Source organism: Ranitomeya variabilis, chromosome 1 (genome assembly GCF_051348905.1).
Source record: "Ranitomeya variabilis isolate aRanVar5 chromosome 1, aRanVar5.hap1, whole genome shotgun sequence".
Lineage (NCBI taxonomy): Eukaryota > Metazoa > Chordata > Amphibia > Anura > Dendrobatidae > Ranitomeya > Ranitomeya variabilis.
In genome coordinates this window covers 449,413,613-449,435,779 of record NC_135232.1, presented here as the reverse complement: position 1 = coordinate 449,435,779, position 22,167 = coordinate 449,413,613, and the positions used below count along the sequence as shown (strand labels likewise).

General features: G+C 42.2%; 1 protein-coding gene across 1 annotated transcript in view; it reads left to right on the top strand.

Annotated features, from left to right (window-relative positions):
* The window catches only part of SH3GL2 (SH3 domain containing GRB2 like 2, endophilin A1), a 270,857-nt gene that overhangs the window by 189,641 nt on the left and 59,049 nt on the right, over window positions 1-22,167 (top strand). Inside the window, exons 3-4 of the mRNA XM_077249925.1 lie at window positions 10,321-10,393; window positions 11,181-11,324. Coding sequence (XP_077106040.1) covers window positions 10,321-10,393; window positions 11,181-11,324 — 217 coding nt within the window. The remainder of the gene's footprint in view (window positions 1-10,320; window positions 10,394-11,180; window positions 11,325-22,167) is intronic.

The following is a 22,167-nucleotide window of genomic DNA, read 5'->3' as shown; positions in this document are numbered from 1 at the left end:
AGCTAAAATACTTTATTGTGAGTCTTTAGCCCACAATACAAAGTAGACTTCCACCCTCATCATTTCTCAAGTGAATGAAGGCTTTTGTTCCTGAAGAAAGGTCCAGTATCTTACTATGCATAGCTCAGAAGTTGTAAGGCAGCATTCTAACTCAAAAAATTGAAGCTTTTTTAAGGTAGACGTTTTTATCAATCAATGCCAGTATGATGTCCAGTTTTCCCATTATTTTGTCCATTGTTTTATAAAAGCGTAGTTTTATTGTTAATATGCCTTATGCTTTCTTATGAGAAAGATTCTGCTACAGTCATTCTCTCCATTTTATGTGTGCATACTTGTAAAACACGACCGACTGAAAGAAAGCTAGGGAAGAAAATTACAGCTATTACGGCTTTAGAAGTAATAATGAAACAACAAAGGTTTGCTACAGAGTTAGCGATATCATTTGTGGCTTAATTATGGAGTGAAATGACTCCATAACTGCCAGCAGAGAGGAAATGTGGGAAACTGTGAGTTACCAGTGTGATCTGGGTTTCCTTAGATGTGTAATTCTTTATTTTATAACCCAGAAATATAAAGTTGGTTCTGCAGTCACACATTGCACCTATTCACACTCTCCCACTGTCGTGACATACACAATGCAGGTGCATTACAATGGCGCCTTTCTTCTGGCAATTCTCTTGGAACTTAGAAGCTAGGATCCACTAATTCTGCCTTGTACTGGGTCATTAAAACTCTCGCTATCTTTCCCTTACATCTTTCATGTACAACCGTATCGGAGACACACAATGTGGTGAGGGCACAATAATGGAATATCTTTTTATATGTATAATAATGCAGAGCTTCATATGTAGCATCTGACTGGATTATATTGATATAAGAAAGTATTTATCTTGCTGCACTAAGGATATTTTTCTGTATATATAGTGGGGAAAGTAAATATTTGGTACACTACCGATTTTGCATGTTTTTCCACCTACAAAGAATGGAGAGGTCTCTAATTTTTATCGTAAGTACACTTCAACTGTGAGAGACAGAATCTTAAAAAAATCCACAAAATCACATTGTATGATTTTTCCATAATTAATTTGCATTTTATTGCATGAAATAAGTACCGTATATCCTCAAGTATAAGCCGACCTGAGTATAAGTCGAGGCACCTAATTTTGGCTCAGAAAACCGGGTAAGCGTATTGACTCGAGTATAAGCCGGGTATGCATTGTCCCCTCATCCCTGTCCTGGTATGCATGGCTCCCCTCGTCCTGTCCTAGTATGTGTGACTGGAACCAACGAGGTGCTGCAAGGGCGCTGGGACCAACGAGATGCTCTGAGGGCACGCTGGAGGGTGAGTTGGATGTCTTCTGGAAGCCAGCGGCTGCAGATGTCACTGTGTGTGCTATAGGAGAAATGAATATTCATTTCTCTTTAGCAGCGGCACAGGCTTTATCCACAGCCGCAGGCTCCTGCCTCTATGATCCGCTGCTCCCCCGCCGGCTTTCTGGGGCAATTGACTCTTGTATAAGCCGAGAGGGGCGTTTTCAGCACAAAAAAAGTGCTGAAAAACTCAGTTTATACACGAGTATATTATGTATTTAATAAAATGGAAAAACAGAACTTAATATTTGTTACAGAAACCTTTGTTACAGAGTTCAGAAGTGTCTAGTTGGTTCTTGACCAAGTTTGCACACACTGCTGCAGGGATTATGGCCCACTCCTCCATACAGATCTTCTCCAGATCTTTTAAGTTTCAGGGCTGTCGCTGGGAAGCATTGAGTTTCAGCTCCCTCCAAAGATTTTCCTCCCTTCAATACGGTTCAGTCATGCTGTCTCCTTTGCAGAAAAGCATCCCCAAAGTCTGATGTTTCCCCCACCATACTTCACTGTTGGGACAGTGTTCTTGGGGTTGTTCTCATCCTTCTTCCTCCCAACACTGTGAGTGTAGTTGATACCAAAAAATTCTATTTTGGTCTCATCTGACTACATGTACTTCTCCCATGCTTCCTCTGGATCATCCAAATGGTTATTGCCAAACTTCAAACAGGCCTGGACATATGCTGGCATGAGCAGGGTAACCTTGTGCGCCCTGCAGGATTTTAATCCATGGTGGCGTTGTTTGTTACTATTGGTATTACAGGTCATTAATCAGGTCCTCTTATGTGGTTCTGGGCTTATTCTTGATCTTTCTCATAATCATCCTTACCCCATGAGGCGAGACCTTGCATGGAGCCTCAGACCGCGGAAGATTGACAGTCATTTTGTGTTTCTTCCATTTTCTAATAATTGTGCCAAGAATTGTTGCCTTCTCACCAAGTTGCTTTCTGGATCTTGCATCTCTGCTGTGGAGTGATATCCTTCTCCCTCTAGGACCAAGCAGTGATCTCCACCATCTGCTGCTGATTAACACATCATTGCTGGAGGATTAAATACCTTTAGTTGTTTCAGCAAGGTGCTGGTAATAGCTGTATTTACCTCTGTCTGATGGAAGTGCTAGAAGTCGACTAGTTTCTTCTTGGAGCCTCTTGGAGGATTGCTGACGTGAGCTCTCTTGTGTCGTTTCAAGCTAAGTGCATTCCCTCATTTGTCTTCCTGCTTTGTCTTTAGTTCTAGTGAGGGCTAACTAGTGCTTACTCCGTCCCCTCACTATCCAGGGCCTATCACTAGTGGAAGTCAGGGATTAGGTTCCTGCTTGGCGATAGGTGCGGAACCTATTTAGGAGCGTAAGGACAGACAGGGTGTTGTCAGATCTGCCTAGGGGTCTGCACTCTCCCCTTTCCTAGTGTTTGGGCTCCTGCACCCTCTTCCCGTTGTGCATCTAGCTTCTCCCTCAAACCACATGACATCAGGTCATTGACTAGGTCCTCCAGTGTAGTTCTGGGCTGATTTCTGACCTTTCTCAGAATCATCCTCACCCCACGAGGCAAGACCTTGCTTGGAGCCCCAGACCGAGGAAGATTGACAGTCATTTTGTGTTTCTTCCATTTTCTAATAATTGTGCCAAAAATTGATGCCATCTCACCAAGTTGCTTGCCTATTTTCCTGTAGTCCATCCCAGCCTTGTGCATGTCTACAATTTTGTCCCTGGTGTCCTTAGATCGCTCTTTGATCTTGGCCATGGTGGAGAGGTTGGAGTGTGATTGATTATGTGGACAGATGTCTTTTTTACAGGTAACAAGTTCAAACCTGACAGTGTCTGTACTTTACTGAGTGCAATACTGCTGACAGGTTCACTTTAAGAGCAGCTTTCTTGTAGGTTGCAGAAGGATTCCGCCATCAATTCTGGAAATCAGGAAGGTCTCTCCTTTCTCCTAGAACCTCACAGACATTACAGGACAATTGACAACTACAGTGCACAGCATAAATGAGTACACCTTCTTTGAAAAGCAGAAAAATAAGATGTTAATCACGAACACGAGAACAATTTGCATAATTTTGGCAAGACTGATTTGCATAGGACTTTTTTTTAACCAATAACATGCATATAAGGTTAATAAAATAATCTAACTTTTATTTCAAAATCTTCAGTTTTACATAAATTAGTTTGTGCAAAAATGAATATACCCCACATCAAAAACACTACATCTAGTATTTTGCATGACCTCCATGATTTTTAAGGCCGACCTTCTAGACATGGAATGAACAAGTTGGCAATATATTGCAACCTCTACCTTTTTCTATTCTTGAAGAACAACCTCTTTATGAGCCTAGATCCTGATGGGAGAGTGATGCTCAACTTGTACCATCAGAACTCTCCATAGGTGTTCAGCTGTACTCAGATCAGAAGACATATTTGGCCACTGAACCACTTTCACCTTGTTCATCAATTGCCTTAGATGATGGTTTTGAATAAGTGTCATGTTGCAAAAGTGCAGGTCTACCAAGGGCACAGAGTGATAGTAGCATCATCTCTTTCAATTTAGAGCACCACATTCATTATACCATCAATGAAATGTAGCTCCCGAACACCAGCAGCACTCATGTAGCCCCACATACGGACATTTCAACCACCGTGTTTCACTGTAGATTTAACTTCACTACATTTCACTTTCAGTTTTTGGTCGTAACATATCATAGACCAGGGGTCCCCAACGTGTAGCGCATATGGCTTGAGGGCCCATGATGTGTGTCTTGCAGTTGTTTGCTAGCTTGGTGCATTAGGGTAGGTGCACACGATCAGTAAACGCTGTGGGTTGGACGTTGTGTACTTGTGCAGCATCCGATCCACAGAGTCCAGATGTTACATCATAGTGGATGGGATTTCAAGAAATCCCATGTCCACTATGCGTGCACATATGCCCTTGGCTCACCTGCAGAGACAGACATGCGGCGCGTCTTTCCAGACTGCAGCATGTCTATTTATCTTGTGTCTATGCAAGATAAATGTCACCCGTACAATGTACAATGCATTGGACGCGGTGATTCTGCACGGTTCAATGAATACATACAGATTCACCTGTGTTCAATAGACGGCAGCGCTTTAGATGCAGCGGACATGTGCTGCGTCCAAAGTACTGCCATTTACTGAAGGTGTGTACCTACCCATAGTACCAAGTGTAACAAATAGTTATTAAGAGTAGATCTCTAGATGGTGACTTGTGTGTACACTCCCTGACAGAAGTTATGTCACTTATCTATGTTATGTAAATAAAAGCTTATAACTTGACGTTAAATTCATCCATTAGTTGTATAAATTATCCTTTTGAAAGCTGAAACCCTCCAAAATGTGGTTTAGGTTAAGAAAATAAATTGGCATCAGTGCAGAAATATTGATCAGTTAATGGACACAGAATGGTCAGATTTTGCAAGACAAAAGTTTTGTCGCCCACAGAAAGTAATGTGATATTCAAACAAATAATTACCTTAACCCTAGAACGCATATTGGGGGCCTTTTAGGCCCCCATGCTTACATTTTTGCTATTATCTGCAAAATTACTTTAGTTAGAATTTTGAAACTCCAGGTATTCCTCAAGTATTTCGTTGTTGATAATATCCAGTTGTTCATATAATTTTTTTCATAGGCATTATGGTGTAACAATGCTTGTTTGGTGAAAACTACATCTGTATGAATTTGGGGGCCTTTTAGGCCCCCGCTATTTTTATCATGTTCTCAGTAGTGTTTGTGTCTCAAGTTACTTTATTTGTACTCAGTAATGCTGGTGGAGGGGCCAGGGTGTGGATAATAACATGTGAGGATGTCATGCGATTTTTGGAGGGAGTGATAAGGCCATGATCACCTCAGGTCCTTCGGAACACAGTAATGAGCTGTCTGGGGTCTGAAATAGTGGGATCTGGGATCTGGGGTCTGAAATAGTCAAAACTCTTGCTGTTCCAATATTCAATTCAGGTAGAAACATTACCATGGACAATTATTTCACCAATGTTGAACTAGGCAATTTTCTGCTTGCAAAAGCTATTACACTTGTTGGTACGAGAAATTCCAGCAGCACTCAAACACAATCATCAGCGAGCACTTTATGAGAGTGTCTTTGGATTCAATAACAAAGCGACTTTGGTATCTTACAAGGCGAAGAAGGAGAAATCTGTAATTTTACTCAGTACCATGCATCACGATTGCAGTGTTGACAGCAATGACAAAAAATTGAAACCAGAAATCATCCTGCATTACAATACAACAAAAGGAGGTGTAGATAAAATGGATGAGATGGTGGGAGAATATTCGTGTAAGAGGCAAACAAAACGATGGCCTGTAGTACTATTTTCAAATATGCTTGATGTAGCAGCCCTAAATTCATTCATTATTTATACAGAAACTCATCCGGAATTTCATGCACAGAGGAGGGACAGGAGACGCATATTCTTGAAGGACCTTTGTCATGAACTTGTAATGCCTCACATGATAGAGCAACGCGACTTGAAATGCTTGCCAAAGCAAACTAAAGAAGCAATGAAACGGTGTGGCGTACAGTTTCAGATTATTCCAGAGCCAGGAGAAAGAAAACGAATGCGTTGTTTCATGTGTCCAAGAAACATAGATAGGAAAACTGAGCGATATTGTTCCACTTGTAAGGAAACTGTTTGCAAAGAACACTCTTCTGAAAAAAATAACATGTCAGAATTGTTTGGAAGACTAATATAATAGAAAAGAAAGTTAGAATAAAAATGTAGCTGCAGCTAGTATGCTATAGATGTCTATGCATTTTTGTGTGTTTTCATGTCTTTGTGTGAAATTTGGGAAAAAAAAGATTTTTTGGTGTTTTCTGTGAAAAATTATAATTAAAATTTTGTCCACTATTCATATTTTATTGAGCAATTTTGAAATAAACTTGTGAAAGTTATTTAGGCCACGTTCACACGCTGCGGGTTCCTCTGCGGGTTAATCCCGCAGCGGAATTGATAAATCTGCAGGGCAAACCCGCTGCGGTTATCCCTGCAGATTTATCGCGGTTTGTTCCGCGGTTTCCGCTGCGGGATTACTGCTGTACTATTGATGCTGCATATGCAGCAATATGCAGCATCAATAGTAATGTAAAAAATAATAAAAATTGGCTATACTCACCCTCTGACGTCGCGATCTCCCCGGCGCTGCAAGCGGCTGTGCCGACAAGGACCTTCGTGACGTCACGGTCATGTGACCGCGGCGTCATCACGGTCATGTGACCGCGACGTCACCACAGGTCCTGTTCGGCACAGCAACTGAGACCGGACGCCGCGGGCAGCGCTGAGAGGTGAGTATAGCATGATTTTTTATTTTAATTCTTTTTTTTACACCCAAATATGGTTCCCAGGGCCTGGAGGAGAGTCTCCTCTCCTCCACCCCGGGTACCACCCGCACATTATCCGCTTAACTTCCCGCAACGTGGGCACAGCCCCATGCGGGAAGTTAGCGGTTCAATGCATTTCTATGGGTGCAGAATCGCTGCGATTCTGCACCAAGAAGTGACATGGTCCTTCTTTTTTTCTGCAGAAAATCCACGCGGATTTTCCACAGAAAAAAAGGATCGTCGGCACAGCGGGTTTTGTTTTCCATTAGGTTACATTGTACTGTAACCTACATGGAAAAAGGATGCGGACCCGCAGCTGCAAAACAGCTGCGGGTCCGCAGCAAAACCCGCAGCGTGTGAACATAGCCTTAAGTGTGTTTTTCTGCATTATGTGCATGGGGGCCTAAAAGGCCCCCAATACGTTAATATGTATATTTTTAACGTCATGTGTTCTAGGGTTAAAATACAAATATATGTTGCATAACATTGGTGAATGAAGTTGTGGTGCTATTAAAATCATATTTAATATTTTGTGTGACTTCCATGCGCTTGAAGGACTGCATCCATGCGGTTCAACAATGATTCATACAATTTATTAATTAAGTCATCAGGAATAGCAAAGAATGCAGTCTTACATGCCTCCCAGAGTTCATCTAGATTCTTTGATTTTGTCTTCCAAGCTTCCTCTTTCATCCTACCCCAAACATGCTCAATGATGTTCATGTCTGGTGACTGGGCTGGCCAGTGCTTGAGCACCTTGATCTTTTTTGCCTGGAGGAACTTTGTTGTAGAGATGGATATATGAGATGGAGCACCATCCTGCTGCAGAATTTGACCCCTTTTATGATTTGGAATATAAGAGGTAGCTAATACTTCTTGATATTTTAGGCTATTGATATTGCCTTCCACCTTGCAAATGTTTTGCACACCCCAATACTGAATGTAACCCCAGACCATGATCTTTCCACCACCAAATGTAACTGTTTTCTGGGTGTATTTTGGATCCATACGAGCTCCAGTAGGTCTCCTGCAGTATTTGCAGCGGCTGTGGTGTAATTCTACTGAAGATTCATCAGAGAAATCCACCTTCTGCCATTTTTCCAGCGTCCATCTGTTTAGCAGGCTGTGGGACTTTGCAAATGCCACACAGTTTTTTATTTGCCTTTTGTTTAGTGCTGGCTTCTGGGCACTGATTCGGACATGGAGGCCATTTTGAGACAGAATCCTACAAACTATTCTAGTTGACACAGGGACTTGAGGTGACCAGGCCTGTTGGAGCTCTGCTGCAGTGGAAGAGGGGCTTGCTTTGGATTTTCTAACCAACAAACGTTCCTCCTGAGCAGTTGTCTTGCGGGGTCTGCCGGACCTGGGCTTGTCAAACACATCTCCAGTCTCTTCAAATCTTTTTTTTTAATTCTTTGTACTTGATGCTGAAACACCTTAAAGGTGCCAGCCACCTCTGCAGTGGATCTTGTCTTCAGCCTCTTGATAATCCAGGCTTTGGTCGCAGGGTGGATTTTTGGCATGTTGTCAGAGCTCAAGTTGCAGTTCAAGTGAAGGTCTGGGGTGCTGGGTTTCTTTTTATACACACACTAATTAACCAATCATTTACTGAGCACAGGTGAGGATGTAAACTAGGATTGGGTGCATTATATGACCAGGCGACAAAGCTTTTGTCTTGCCAAAATCTGACCATTCTGTGTCCATTAACTGATCAATATTTCTGCATTGATGCCAATTTATTTTCTTAACCTAAACCACATTTCGGGAGGTTCTAAGATTTTATTTACATAACATGGATAAGAGACATAACTTCTGTCAGGGAGTGTAGACCTGCACAGAACAGCAGATCTCAATGAAGGTAAGATGGGAAACTATTGAGCTTGGCATACTGCCATGTTGTGATTTCAGTAGAAAAGCTTTCTCTGTCATTATGGTGGTAATAGGGGTCTCTGGGTCTTACTACTGTGAGTGGGGCAAGAGCTGGATGTGGCTCGCGACCCTCTCTCAGAGTTGAATGTGGCTCTCAGGGTCAGCAAGGTTGGGAACCTCTGCCATAGGATATAAGCAATTTGGTTTTTGGGAAAAAAAGCTTATGCAGTGACAGAAGTTTTTAAATAACGTTCAAAAAAGTAGGATAGAGGTGTGTTGAAAACAATGCAAATATTTATAAAACATAATTAGGCTGGGTTCACATTAGCGTTTGAGTCCGCAGCGTGGTGCTGCAGACTGAAACGCTAATGTGAACTTAGCCCTATAAAGTTACATAGGTTGAAAAAAGACTTAGCTATATCATGGTCAACCTTTCTCCACCAATTATACTTTCTCTATCGCTGAATTATTTACAACCATAATGACATTTGTTGTAAGACAAGCATCCAGCCCTTTATTAAAAGCTGTTATAGTGTCTGCCATTACTACATCTTGTGGTAGGACATTCCACAGCCTGAATGCTCTGACTGTAAAGAACCCTTTTCTATTAAGCTGCCGTAATCGGCTGTGATGAGTGCCCCCTGTTCCTTTTGTAAGGTCTTTGGAATTGGTAAGTCATGTGTCAGTCCTTTGTATTGACCACACATGTATTTATATATATAATGAAATCTCCTCTAAGGCAAATATGACATATCCAGAGTAGAAAAACCAAATAGCATTTTACACACACAATTTTATAAAATTAGAAAAGCTTTTTATTACAATTTATTTAGTCTGTCACCAGTCCTGAGTCCTGATAGATGCCTGATTATATACTGAATGAACTCAGTGTGGGGGGAGTGTTATAGTATGTGGGCTGGTGGGGTGTGTGGGGCAGGGCTGCTTTTTTGTCCCAGTTTGGCCCTGATTACATGGACAATCTGCTGGGGCGGGTCATGGATGCAACACCCAACATACTGAGAAGCAGCAGTAAGAAGGCTGGCAGGATCTAAGACTGAGGCAGTGAGCCATACACCTATGATTGGACTGAGCTGGTTGTATGCCTGACCGGAGGAGAGTATTTGAAGGTTGCACGTAGCAAAGGTTTCAACACTGGATTAATGGTACTTGAAGGTGATATCTAGTGATGAGCGAATATACTCATTACTCGAGATTTCTCGAGCATGCTCGGGGGTCCTCCGAGTATTTTTTAGTGCTCGGAGTTTTAGTTTTCCTCACCACAGCTGAATGATTTACATCTGTTAGCCAGCATAAGTACATGTGGGGATTCCCTAGCAACCAGGAAACCCCCACATGTACTTATGCTGGCTATCAGATGTAAATCATTAAGCTGCGGCAAGAAAAACGAAATCTCCGAGCACTAAAAAATGCTTGGAAGACCCCAGAGCATGCTCGAGAAATCTCGAGTAATGAGTATATTCGCTCATCACTGGTGATATCCATATTATTCCTATCCCCCTGATTCTCCTAACTTTGGTTTGGAAACTTATTAGGTCAGGGAAAGAATATTACTGTGTGCTGGTTTGGAGTAATCATATTTGTGCTCACTCATCATAGTGTTATAAAAGATAGCTTGGCAGTCTGTTTCTGTATTTGTGAAAAAAAATGCATGCTAAAAAAAATCAGACTTTTGATAGAAGTAAATATTCTCTTCTTTCTGGTTTTATTGTAGAAAGTTGATGTGACCAGTAGAGCGGTCCTAGAAATAATGACCAAGTCAGTTGAATATCTTCAGCCCAATCCAGGTAGTCTTCCTCTGTCTACAACATTTTATGCATAATGTTAACAAATCTATGGGAAAGATGAATACTGATTTACAATGTACTAATCTACATTTTTTTAAGTTTATCGCTATTTTAGTTACCAGTATCTGATTTACTTGGTAAACCTTTCTTTCTGTTTGCTTCGCACTCCCAACTATGAGATGGCTGCAGATGGAGAAACATGTGATATGCCACATCTCCAGTCTCCTCCATTACAAAGTTCTGTACTTGCACTAACCTCTCAGCATCCATAACTTGTGCAAGGCCATATTGCAGTTGTTATGTTTTTCAATGGAAGGAGATGGATGTTGTGTATCTTCACATGCCCTCAGTCTGCAACCATCCTATGGATCAGAGTGGCATGTGGACAGTACAGAGGGTCTTATTGTGAAATGGAGTAGAACTTCATGAACTTTTCATGATTACATTAAAAATGCTGTTACATATGTAATGCATTTTTTCAATATACAGTATATATACAGTATATTATATAATTATTAGTTTCAGCACATACAGTGGCTCAAAGTTTCTCCATATCATATGTTGATCAAACAAATGAAGGGATTATTACAGTTGTTATTGGAACTCCCAACAAGATATGAACCATTGTAGCCATAGATGGGCGCCCAATTAATAAATGCAAGCAGAGTTCTAGAAAACATTGGGGGGGGGGGGGGACACAAAGAATATTAAAAAATGTGTTGAAAAGTGAAAAATATTTAGGAAACTGGACTACCACTGTTTTTGATGGTCACTTTTTTATGTACAGCTTCTCGAGCTAAACTCAATATGATTAACACAATGTCAAAGATTCGGGGTCAAGAAAAGGGACCTGGCTACCCTCAAGCTGAAGCCTTGTTAGCGGAAGCAATGCTGAAATATGGGAGAGAAATTGGAGATGAGTCAAATTTTGGTAAGTTGTATTTTGTTCTGATGTTCCATTTTACTGTCAATTGATTATATTGTCTCTCTTTTTTATAATTTATTAATTTATCCTTAAAAATTAAATTTTAATTAAAATGTGTTTAATAAGAAAAGATAGCACACTGACATCACTGTAGCAGAGAATATTTAATTGCCCCAGTTTTGTGGAAAAAAACACAAGTACTGCAACATTATTGATTATCGTAAATACTACTAAAGGAGCTACAACTGAAATTAAAAAGATAAAAGTCAAAATACCACTCATCTGTTTGATTCTCTAGCTCCGATTCAACCTCTTTGTACCTGTGTGAGCACTGTGTGTGTACTCTGCACCCCTGCCCGTGGGAGTACTGTGCCAAAAAGCCTGTGTGTACTCTGCACCCCTGCCTGTGGGAAAAGTGTACCGAAAGCCTCTGTGTACTCTGTAGCCGAGTCTGTACAAGACAAGTAGTGTGCCCAAAAAATAATTATACTGTGCAGCTGTGTATGTGCGAGTAGTGGGCCTAGAAAATAATTATACTCTGCAGCCATCTCTGTGTGAATAGTGTGCTTAAAAAATAGTTATACTCTGTGTCCATCTCTGAGCGAGTAGTCGGCCTAAAAAATAGTAATACTCTGTATGCATCTCTGAGAGAGTAGTGGGCCTTAAAAATAGTTATACTCTGCAGATGTATGTGTGTGCGAGTAGTGTGACTAAAAACACTATAAAAAATGAGTAGAGCATCAATGAGGTGACAAGGACAGGGCCGTGATGATGCTGGTATAGCTGCTGGTGGTGATCTAGCTACTCCAGAGAGAAGATGTGGTCATTCTATTGCTGCTGCGTGCCCAAATACAACACCTTCCTCTAGTGCACTCAGGCAACATTATTTTCTGCTTCATGTCATAGTGCCGAATAATGCTACCTGAATAGTGAGACCAGAATATGTTGAGGTGGTGCTAGATTGGATGGCTGAGAGTGACTGCAGTTCTTTTGCATTATCTTCCACCCAGTCCCCTGCAGAAAGTGCATAGATGGCACCTGAAGACCATGGTCATCCATCTTTCACCTCACCCCCTTACAAATCAGCCAAGCAGTCTGAGCCCCAAGTCATGCGGCAGTCACTTGTGCTTTTTGGTGACTCTGCTGGCTGTGGTTCTGTGCGCCATCCACCTGGCCCTACACCACAAGTTGAAGAGATTGAGTGCACTGATGTCTAACCACTTGTTCAGTTGGAGGATGAGTACATGGGATGGTAAGTGCACAGTCGGTGGACCACCACTACACATCTCACAAAACACAGGTTCCAACTCCTGCATCTTTCTGCAATGTGCAGACCAGCAGTGAAGGGAGGGGTGAGGAGTGAGTGGAAGATGATGTGGGGGATGATGATGTCCTAGACCCCACATGGAGTGAAGGCCATCCTAGTGACTTGTGCCGTTCGGAGGAAGAGGAGGTGGTCAAGCTGCCCCAGCAGCACAGCAAAAGAGGGAGCAGGGTGCAAAAAGGTGGAAAAGCACAGCGGGCAACCCCTAGCCAGTATGTTGACTGCTACTGCCCACCATGCTGAGGAAATAATAACACCAAAAGCCAGCTCAAAGGAGCTCACTGGCGTGGTATGTCTTCAGGCAATGTGCTGACGACAAGCAACAGGTGATTTGCATGCTGGGCCACAAGAGTCTGAAGCGAGGCATAAATGTTCTGAACCTGAGCACAAACTGCATGACGAGGCATCTGAATTCCAAGCATGAGATGCAGTGGAGTACACACCTTAAAAAGCATGTGGTCTTGGCCTCTTCCTCTCGCTTACGATCAATGGGGCCACCTGCCTCCCCATAAAGAGAGGATGTGACAGCACCACCACCAGTGTCTCCGAGCATCTCCACTCTGTCCCATGAAAGTGTTCACCTTTCCATCTACGAGAGAAAAAGTAAATACCCACCTACCCACCCACAAGCTATGGTCCTGAATGACAGCGTTTTCAAATTACTGGCCTTTGAAATGCTACCATTCCGGATGGTTTCGATGAACACTTTTAAAAATCTTATGGCGGTGGCTGTCCCACAGTACATTGTTCTGAGCCGTCATTACTTTTCCCAGGCAGGCTATCCCTTCTCTGGACACACAGGTTGTGGACCAAATCAGGAGTTCACCGCACAATGCCATCAGTGGCAAGATCCACATAACCACTGATATGAGGACCAGTAAACATGGCCAGGGACATTACATCTCCCTAACTGCCCACTGGGTAAATATATTGGTAGCTGGGCTTGAGGCAGAAGGCATTCTAGCGTATGTTCTATCACCACCGAGCATTGCTGGACATTCCTCTGTGCAGGTTGCTGTGGACAAGCATCAAACAGCAGACAGATGAGTGGTTGGTGCCAGTGAACCTCATGCCCGGCCTGATGATGTGCAATAACCAATGAAATCTCATAGCGGTTCTGGGCCTAGCCATGTGCTGAACGTGGTGGTGCAGAACTGAAAGAGCGAGCAGTGTTTGTTCACTTTCGCCATTCTCACCTTGCTGATGCTCGCCTGTGAGTGCTGCAGTGTCACATGTGCCTTCCTGCTCACTACCTCATATGCAACAAACCAGCAATGTGGAATTCCACCTTGCATATGTTGGAGAGACTGTGTGCTGCAGCAGGCAATAGTGGAGTTTCAGCTGCAGCTCTGCAGAACATCACCACTTCACCCCCAGTATGTGGGACGTATGTGACTTGTTGCGCTGCTTGAAATACTCCAACAACATGGCCAGCACTGACCGATGTCGCCATTATGAGCCTTACCATACCACTTCTATGTATGCTGCAAAAAACACTTCAGGTGATGATGGATGAGATGGTGGCACAGGAGGAAGAGGAGCCGGAGGAACAGAGACCATTCACAACATTATCTGGCATGTCATACACACATAGCTTGGAGGGTCGGTTCCTGTACCAACAGCAGCCAGGTACACAACTGTCCAGCCAGGGGACAATTTTGGAGGAGGAAGAGGAGGAACATTGTTCACAGCAGGGTGGCACTCAAATTAGCTCATGGGCATCACTGTAGCGTGGCTGGGGGGATACAAAGAACCAAAACCATGCACATCCCACCGAGGACTGGTTGTCGTTGACTCTGGGCAGCCTGGCACACATGAGCCAATTGTGCAAATTGTTACCACTCCGGGAGCAGGATTGCAAAATGTGTAAATACCAGCACACGCTCGTAGACACACTACTGACGGCGTTCCCACCTGACAGCGGGAGCTCACTGGAAGAACAATGCAGAGGTGGAGGAAGTCACCAACAATGCTGGGGCACCGGCACCACCTCGGTAGGGAGGGTTAGCATGGCTTAGGCTGGAGTCACACTCGGCGTAAGACAATACGGTCCATTTTTTACGGAGAAATGTTCCCAAAATAGTGATCCGTAGGCAGGGTGTGTCAGCGTATTTTGCGCATGGCATCCTCCGTATGTAATCCGTATGGCATCCGTACTGCGAGATTTTCTCGCAGGCTTGCAAAACCGACATCTAATGGATTTATGTGCTCAAATGTTCGGGAAAACATATATACAGTATATATATATATATATATATATATATATATCTATCTATATATATATATATATATACATATATGTCATTGAGACACATATATATATATTCGGTATTTATATTTCATTCAGCGCGATATATGTGAAAAGCCGGTAATTCAATTGCCGGCTTCTCATTTCTCCTTCACAAACCCGACAGGATATGAGACATGGTTTACATACAGTAAACCATCTCATATCCCCTTTTTTTTTGCATATTCCACACTACTAATGTTAGTAGTGTGTATGTGCAAAATTTGGGCGCTGTAGCTGCTAAAATAAAGGGTTAAATGGCGGAAAAAATTGGCGTGGGCTCCCGCGCAATTTTCTCCGCCAGAGTGGTAAAGCCAGTGACTGACGGCAGATATTAATAGCCAGGAGAGGGTCCATGGTTATTGGCCCCCCCCCGTGGCTAAAAACATCTGCCCTCAGCCACCCCAGAAAAGGCACATCTGGAAGATGCGCCTATTCTGGCACTTGGCCACTCTCTTCCCACTCCCGTGTAGCGGTGGGATATGGGGTAATGAAGGGTTAAGGCCACCTTGCTATTGTAAGGTGACATTAAGCCAGATTAATAATGGAGAGGCGTCAATTATGACACCTATCCATTATTAATCCAATAGTACAAAATGGTTAATAAAACACACACACATTATTAAAAAGTATTTTAATGAAATAAACACACAGGTGTTTTAGTATTTTATTGCTCTCTCAATCCGTTTGAAAACCCTTGCTTGGCAAAATAATAAACCCACAATATACATACCCTCAGATGAACCGTCACGTCCCACAAGGTAATCCATCTGAAGGGGTTAACTCAATTTACAGGCAGGAGCTGCGCTAAAGCACTGCTCGTGTCTGTAATCCCCCGGGTAATGAAAGGAAAGCTGGGTTATCTGTACTTACATTGAGTTGCGGTGAGGCGCTCTCTGGTGGATGAACTCATATGAACTCGAGCGTGGGAACTTTTCCAAGGCTGCAGTTCATGAGAACATCCACCAGAGGGCGCCTCACTGCAACTCAATGTAAGTACAGATCACTCAGATTTCCTTCATTCCCCGGGGGATTACAAACACGAGCGAGTGCTTTAGCGCAGCTCCTGCCTGTAAAATAATTAACCCCTTCAGATGGATTACCTCGTTGGACGTGACAGTTCACCAGAGGGTATGTATCTTGTGCGTTTATTATTTTGCCAAGCGAGGGTTTTCAAATGGATTGAGAGAGCAATAAAATATTAAAACAACCTGTGTGTTTATTTCATTAAAATAATTTTTAATAATGTGTGTGTGTTTTTTAACCCTTTCAAACAATTGGATTAATAATGGATAGGTGTCATAATTGACGCCTCTCCATTATTAATCTGGCTTAATGTCACCTTACAATAGCAAGGTGGCATTAACCCTTCATTACCCCATATCCCACCGCTACACGGGAGTGGGAAGAGAGTGGCCAAGTGCCAGAATAGGCGCATCTTCCAGATGTGCCTTTTCTGGGGTGGCTGGGGGCAGATGTTTTTAGCTACGGGGGGGCCAATAACCATGGACCCTCTCCTGGCTATTAATATCTGCCGTCAGTCACTGGCTTTACCACTCTGGCGGAGAAAATTGCGCGGGAGCCCACGCCAATTTTTTCCGCCATTTAACCCTTTATTTTAGCAGCTACAGCGCCCAAATTTTGCACATACACACTACTAACATTAGTAGTGTGGAATATGCAATAAAAAAGGGGATATGAGATGGTTTACTTTATGTAAACCATGTCTCATATCATGTCGGGTTTGGGAAGGAGAAATGAAAAGCCGGCAATTGAATTACCGGCTTTTCACTAACACCGCTGCGTTTTTCTCGCAAGTCACACTGCTGGTCCGTGTGGAATCCGTATTTTTCTCGCCCCCATAGACTTTCATTGGCGATTTTTTTTGCGCAATACGCTGACAAACGCAGCATGCTGCGATTTTGTACGGCCGTAGAAAGCCGTATAATACTGAACCGTAATATACGGCTCATAGGAGCAGCCCCATTGAGAATAATTGTGCCATTTGTTTGGCGAGTTTTACGGACGTATTTTCTGCGCTTTTACGTCCGTAAAACTCGCTAGTGTGACTCCAGCCTTAAGCCCTTCATGACCGGAGGTATTTTTGTTTTTGCGTTTTCATTTTTTGCTCCCCTTCTTCCCAAAGCCATAACTTTTTATATTTTTCTGTCAATATGGCCATGTGTGGGCTTGTTTCTTGCGGGATGAGTTATACTTTTGAACGACACCATTTGAACAACACCATTAGTTTTAACATATCGTTGGAAAACGGGAAAAAAATTCAAAGTGTGGTGAAATTGCACAAAATGTACAATTCCACAGCTGTTTTTTTTTTTTGCTTTTTTACTATGTTCACTAAATGCTAAATCTGACCTGCCATTATGATTCTCCAGGTCATTGCGAGTTCACAGACACCAAATATGGATAGGTTCTTTTGTTATCTAAGTGGTGAAAAAAAATTCCAAAGTTTGTTAAAAAAAAAAATCTCAATTTTTCGTGATCTCGGGTTAAGTGAGGGCTATTTTTGTGCACCGAGCTGTCGTTTTTAACCCCTTCACCCCCAAGGGTGGTTTGCACGTTAATGACCGGGCCAATTTTTACAATTCTGACCACTGTCCCTTTATGAGGTTATAACTCTGGAACGCTTCAACGGATCTTGGCGATTCTGACATTGTTTTCTCGTGACATATTGTACTTCATGTTAGTGGTAAAATTTCTTCGATATAGCTTGCGTTTATTTGTGAAAAAAACGAATATTTGGCGAAAATTTTGAAAATTTCGCAATTTTCCAACTTTGAATTTTTATGCCCTTAAATCACAGACATATGTCACACAAAATACTTAATAAATAACATTTCCCACATGTCTACTTTACATCAGCACAATTTTGGAACCAAAATTTTTTTTTGTTAGGGAGTTATAAGGGTTAAAAGTTGACCAGCAATTTCTCATTTTTACAACACCATTTTTTTTTAGGGACCACATCTCATTTGAAGTCATTTTGAGGGGTCTATATGATAGAAAATACCCAAGTGTGACACCATTCTAAAAACTGCACCCCTCAAGGTACTCAAAACCACTTTCAAGAAGTTTATTAACCCTTCAGGTGTTTCACAGGAATTTTTGGAATGTTTAAATAAAAATGAACATTTAACTTTTTTTCACACAAAATTTATTTCAGCTCCAATTTGTTTTATTTTACCAAGGGTAACAGGAGAAAATAGACCCCAAAAGTTGTTGTACAATTTGTCCTGAGTACGCTGATACCCCATATGTGGGGGTAAACCACAGTTTGGGCGCATGGCAGAGCTTGGAAGCAAAGGAGCGCCATTTGACTTTTCAATGCAAAATTGACTGGAATTGAGATGGGACGCCATGTTGCATTTGGAGAGCCCCTGATGTGCCTAAACATTGAAACCCCTAACAAGTGACACCATTTTGGAAAGTAGACCCCCTAAGGAACTTATCTAGATGTGTGGTGAGCACTTTGACCCAACAAGTGCTTTACAGAAGTTTATAATGCAGAGCCGTAAAAATAAAAAATCATATTTTTTCACAAAAATGATCTTTTCACCCCCAATTTTTTAATTTTCCCAAGGGTGAGAGAAGAAATTGGACCCCAAAAATTGTTGTGCAATTTGTCCTGAGTACGCTGATACCCCATATGTGGGTGTAAACCATTGTTTGGGCGCAGGGCAGAGCTCGGAAGGGAAGGAGCGCCATTTGACTTTTCAATGCAAAATTGACTGGAATTGAGATGGGACGCCATGTTGCATTTAGAGAGCCCTTGATGTGCCTAAACATTGAAACCCCTAACAAGTGACACCATTTTGGAAAGTAGACCCCCTAAGGAACTTATCTAGATGTGTGGTGAGCACTTTGACCCACCAAGTGCTTCACAGAAGTTTATAATGCAGAGCCGTAAAAATAAAAAATCATATTTTTTCACAAAAATGATCTTTTCACCCCCAATTTTTTATTTTCCCAAGGGTAAGAGAAGAAATTGGACCCCAAAAATTGTTGTGCAATTTGTCCTGAGTACGCTGATACCCCATATGTGGGTGTAAACCATTGTTTGGGCGCAGGGCAGAGCTCGGAAGGGAAGGAGCGCCATTTGACTTTTCAATGCAAAATTGACTGGAATTGAGATGGGACGCCATGTTGCGTTTGGAGAGCCCCTAATGTGCCTAAACATTGAAACCCCCCACGAGTGACACCATTTTGGAAAGTAGACCCCTTAAGGAACTTATCTAGATGTGTGTTGAGCACTTTGACCCAACAAGTGCTTCACAGAAGTTTATAATGCAGAGCCGTAAAAATAAAAAATCATATTTTTTCACAAAAATGATCTTTTAACCCCCATTTTTTTATTTCCCCAAGGGTAAGAGAAGAAATTAGACCACAAAAGTTGTTGTGCAATTTGTCCTGAGTACGACGATACCCCATATGTTGGTGTAAACCATTGTTTGGGCGCATAGCAGAGCTCAGAAGGGAAGAAGCGCTATTTTACTTTTCAATGCAAAATTGACTGGAATTAAGATGGGATGCCATGTTGCGTTTGGAGAGCCCCTGATGTGCCTAAACATTAAACCCCCCCACAAGTGACACCATTTTGGAAAGTAGACCCCCTAAGGAACTTATCTAGATGTGTTTTGAGAGCTTTGAACCCCCAAGTGTTTCACTACAGTTTATAACGCAGAGCCGTGAAAATAAAAATTATTTTTTTTTTCACAAAAATGATTTTTTAGCCCCCAGTTTTGTATTTTTACAAGGGTATCAGGATAAATTGGACCTCAAAAGTTGTTGTCCAATTTGTCTGGAGTACGCTGATACCCCATTTGTGGGGGGGGACCACTGTTTGGGCGCATGACAGAGCTCGGAAGGGAAGGAGCGCCATTTGGAATGCAGACTTAAATGGATTGGTCTGCAGGCGTCACGTTGCATTTGCAGAGCCCCTGATGTACCCAAACAGTACAAACCCCCCACAAGTGACCCCATATTGGAAACTAGACCCCCCAAGGAACTTATCTAGATGTGTTGTGAGAACTTTGAACCACCAAGTGTTTCACTACAGTTTATAACGCAGAGCCGTGAAAATAATTTTTTTTTTTTTTCACAAAAATGAAATTTAGCCCCCAGTTTTGTATTTTCACAAGGGTATCAGGATAAATTGGACCCTAAAAGTTGTTGTCCAATTTGTCCTGAGTACGCTGATACCCCCTATGTGGGGGGGAACCACTGTTTGGGCGCATGACAGAGCTCGGAAGGGAAGGAGCGCCATTTGGAATGCAGACTTAAATGGATTGGTCTGCAGGCGTCACGTTGCATTTGCAGAGCCCCTGATGTGCCTAAACATTAAACCCCCCCACAAGTGACACCATTTTGGAAAGTAGACCCCCTAAGGAACTTATCTAGATGTGTTTTGAGAGCTTTGAACCCCCAAGTGTTTCACTACAGTTTATAACGCAGAGCCGTGAAAATAAAAATTATTTTTTTTTTCACAAAAATGATTTTTTAGCCCCCAGTTTTGTATTTTTACAAGGGTATCAGGATAAATTGGACCTCAAAAGTTGTTGTCCAATTTGTCTGGAGTACGCTGATACCCCATTTGTGGGGGGGGACCACTGTTTGGGCGCATGACAGAGCTCGGAAGGGAAGGAGCGCCATTTGGAATGCAGACTTAAATGGATTGGTCTGCAGGCGTCACGTTGCATTTGCAGAGCCCCTGATGTACCCAAATAGTACAAACCCCCCACAAGTGACCCCATATTGGAAACTAGACCTCCCAAGGAACTTATCTAGATGTGTTGTGAGAACTTTGAACCCCCAAGTGTTTCACTACAGTTTACAACGCAGAGCCGTGAAAATAAAACATATTTTTTTTCCCACAAAAATGATTTTTAGCCCCCCAAATTTTTATTTTCCCAAGGATAACAAGAGAACTTGGACCCCAGAAGTTGTTGTTCAATTTGTCCCTAGTACGCTGATACCCCATATGTTGGGGTAAACCCCTTTTTGGACGCACGGGAGAGCTCGGAAGGGAAGGAGCACTGTTTTACTTTTTCAACGCAGAATTGGCTGGAATTGAGATTGGACGCCATGTCGCGTTTGGAGAGCCCCTGATGTGCCTGGACAGTGGAAACTCCCCAATTCTACCTGAAACCCTACCCCTAACCTCACCCCTAACCGTTTACTGAACATTTTCTGACAGTCATAAGTGCCACGTATATAAGTGCCACGTATATAAGTGCCACGTATTTAAGAGCCACGTATTTAAGTGCCACGTATTTAAGTGCCACGTATTTCAGTGCCACGTATTTCAGTGCCACGATATTTCAATGCCACGATATTTCAGTGCCACGATATTTCAGTGCCACGTATTTCAGTGCCACGTATTTCAGGCACTGAAAAATACGTGGCACGTAAATACTTCAGTGCCACGATATTTCAGTGCCACGATATTTCAGTGCCACGTATTTCAGGCACTGAAAAATACGTGGCACGTAAATACGTGGCACGTAAATAAGTGGCACTGAAATACGTGGCACTTAAATACGTGGCACTTAAATACGTGGCCACTGAAATACGTGGCCACTGAAATATCGTGGCACTTATATACGTATATACGTATATAAACGTATATTTCAGTGCCACGTATTTCAGTGCCACGTATTTCAGGGTAGGGGTAGGGTTAGGGTTTTTTGTTTTTTTCTTGTTTTCTTGTGTTTTTCTATAAAAACGCATGCGTTTTACCGCGTTTACATGCATTTTTTCACACGTGGTTTTTTTAAAAAACGCATGCAGATAAAAACGCAAGTGTGAAACCAGACTAAAAGACGCTTTTTATAGCAAAAAAGTTTTTGCGTCTCCACATTTTGAGACCTATAATTTTTCCACATTTTGGTCCACAGAGTCATGTGAGGTTTTTTTTTTTTTGCGGGACGAGTTGACGTTTTTATTGGTAACATTTTCGGACACGTGACCATTTTTTATCACTTTTTATTCCGATTTTTGTGAGGCAGAATAACCAAAAACCAGCTATTCATGAATTCTTTTGGGAGAGGCGTTTATACCGTTCTGCGTTTGGTAAAATTGATAAAGCAGTTTTATTCGTCGGGTCAGTACGATTACAGCGATATCTCATTTATATCATTTTTTTATGTTTTGACGCTTTTATACGATAAAAACTATTTTATAGAAAAAATAATTATTTTGGCATCGCTTTATTCTGAGGACTA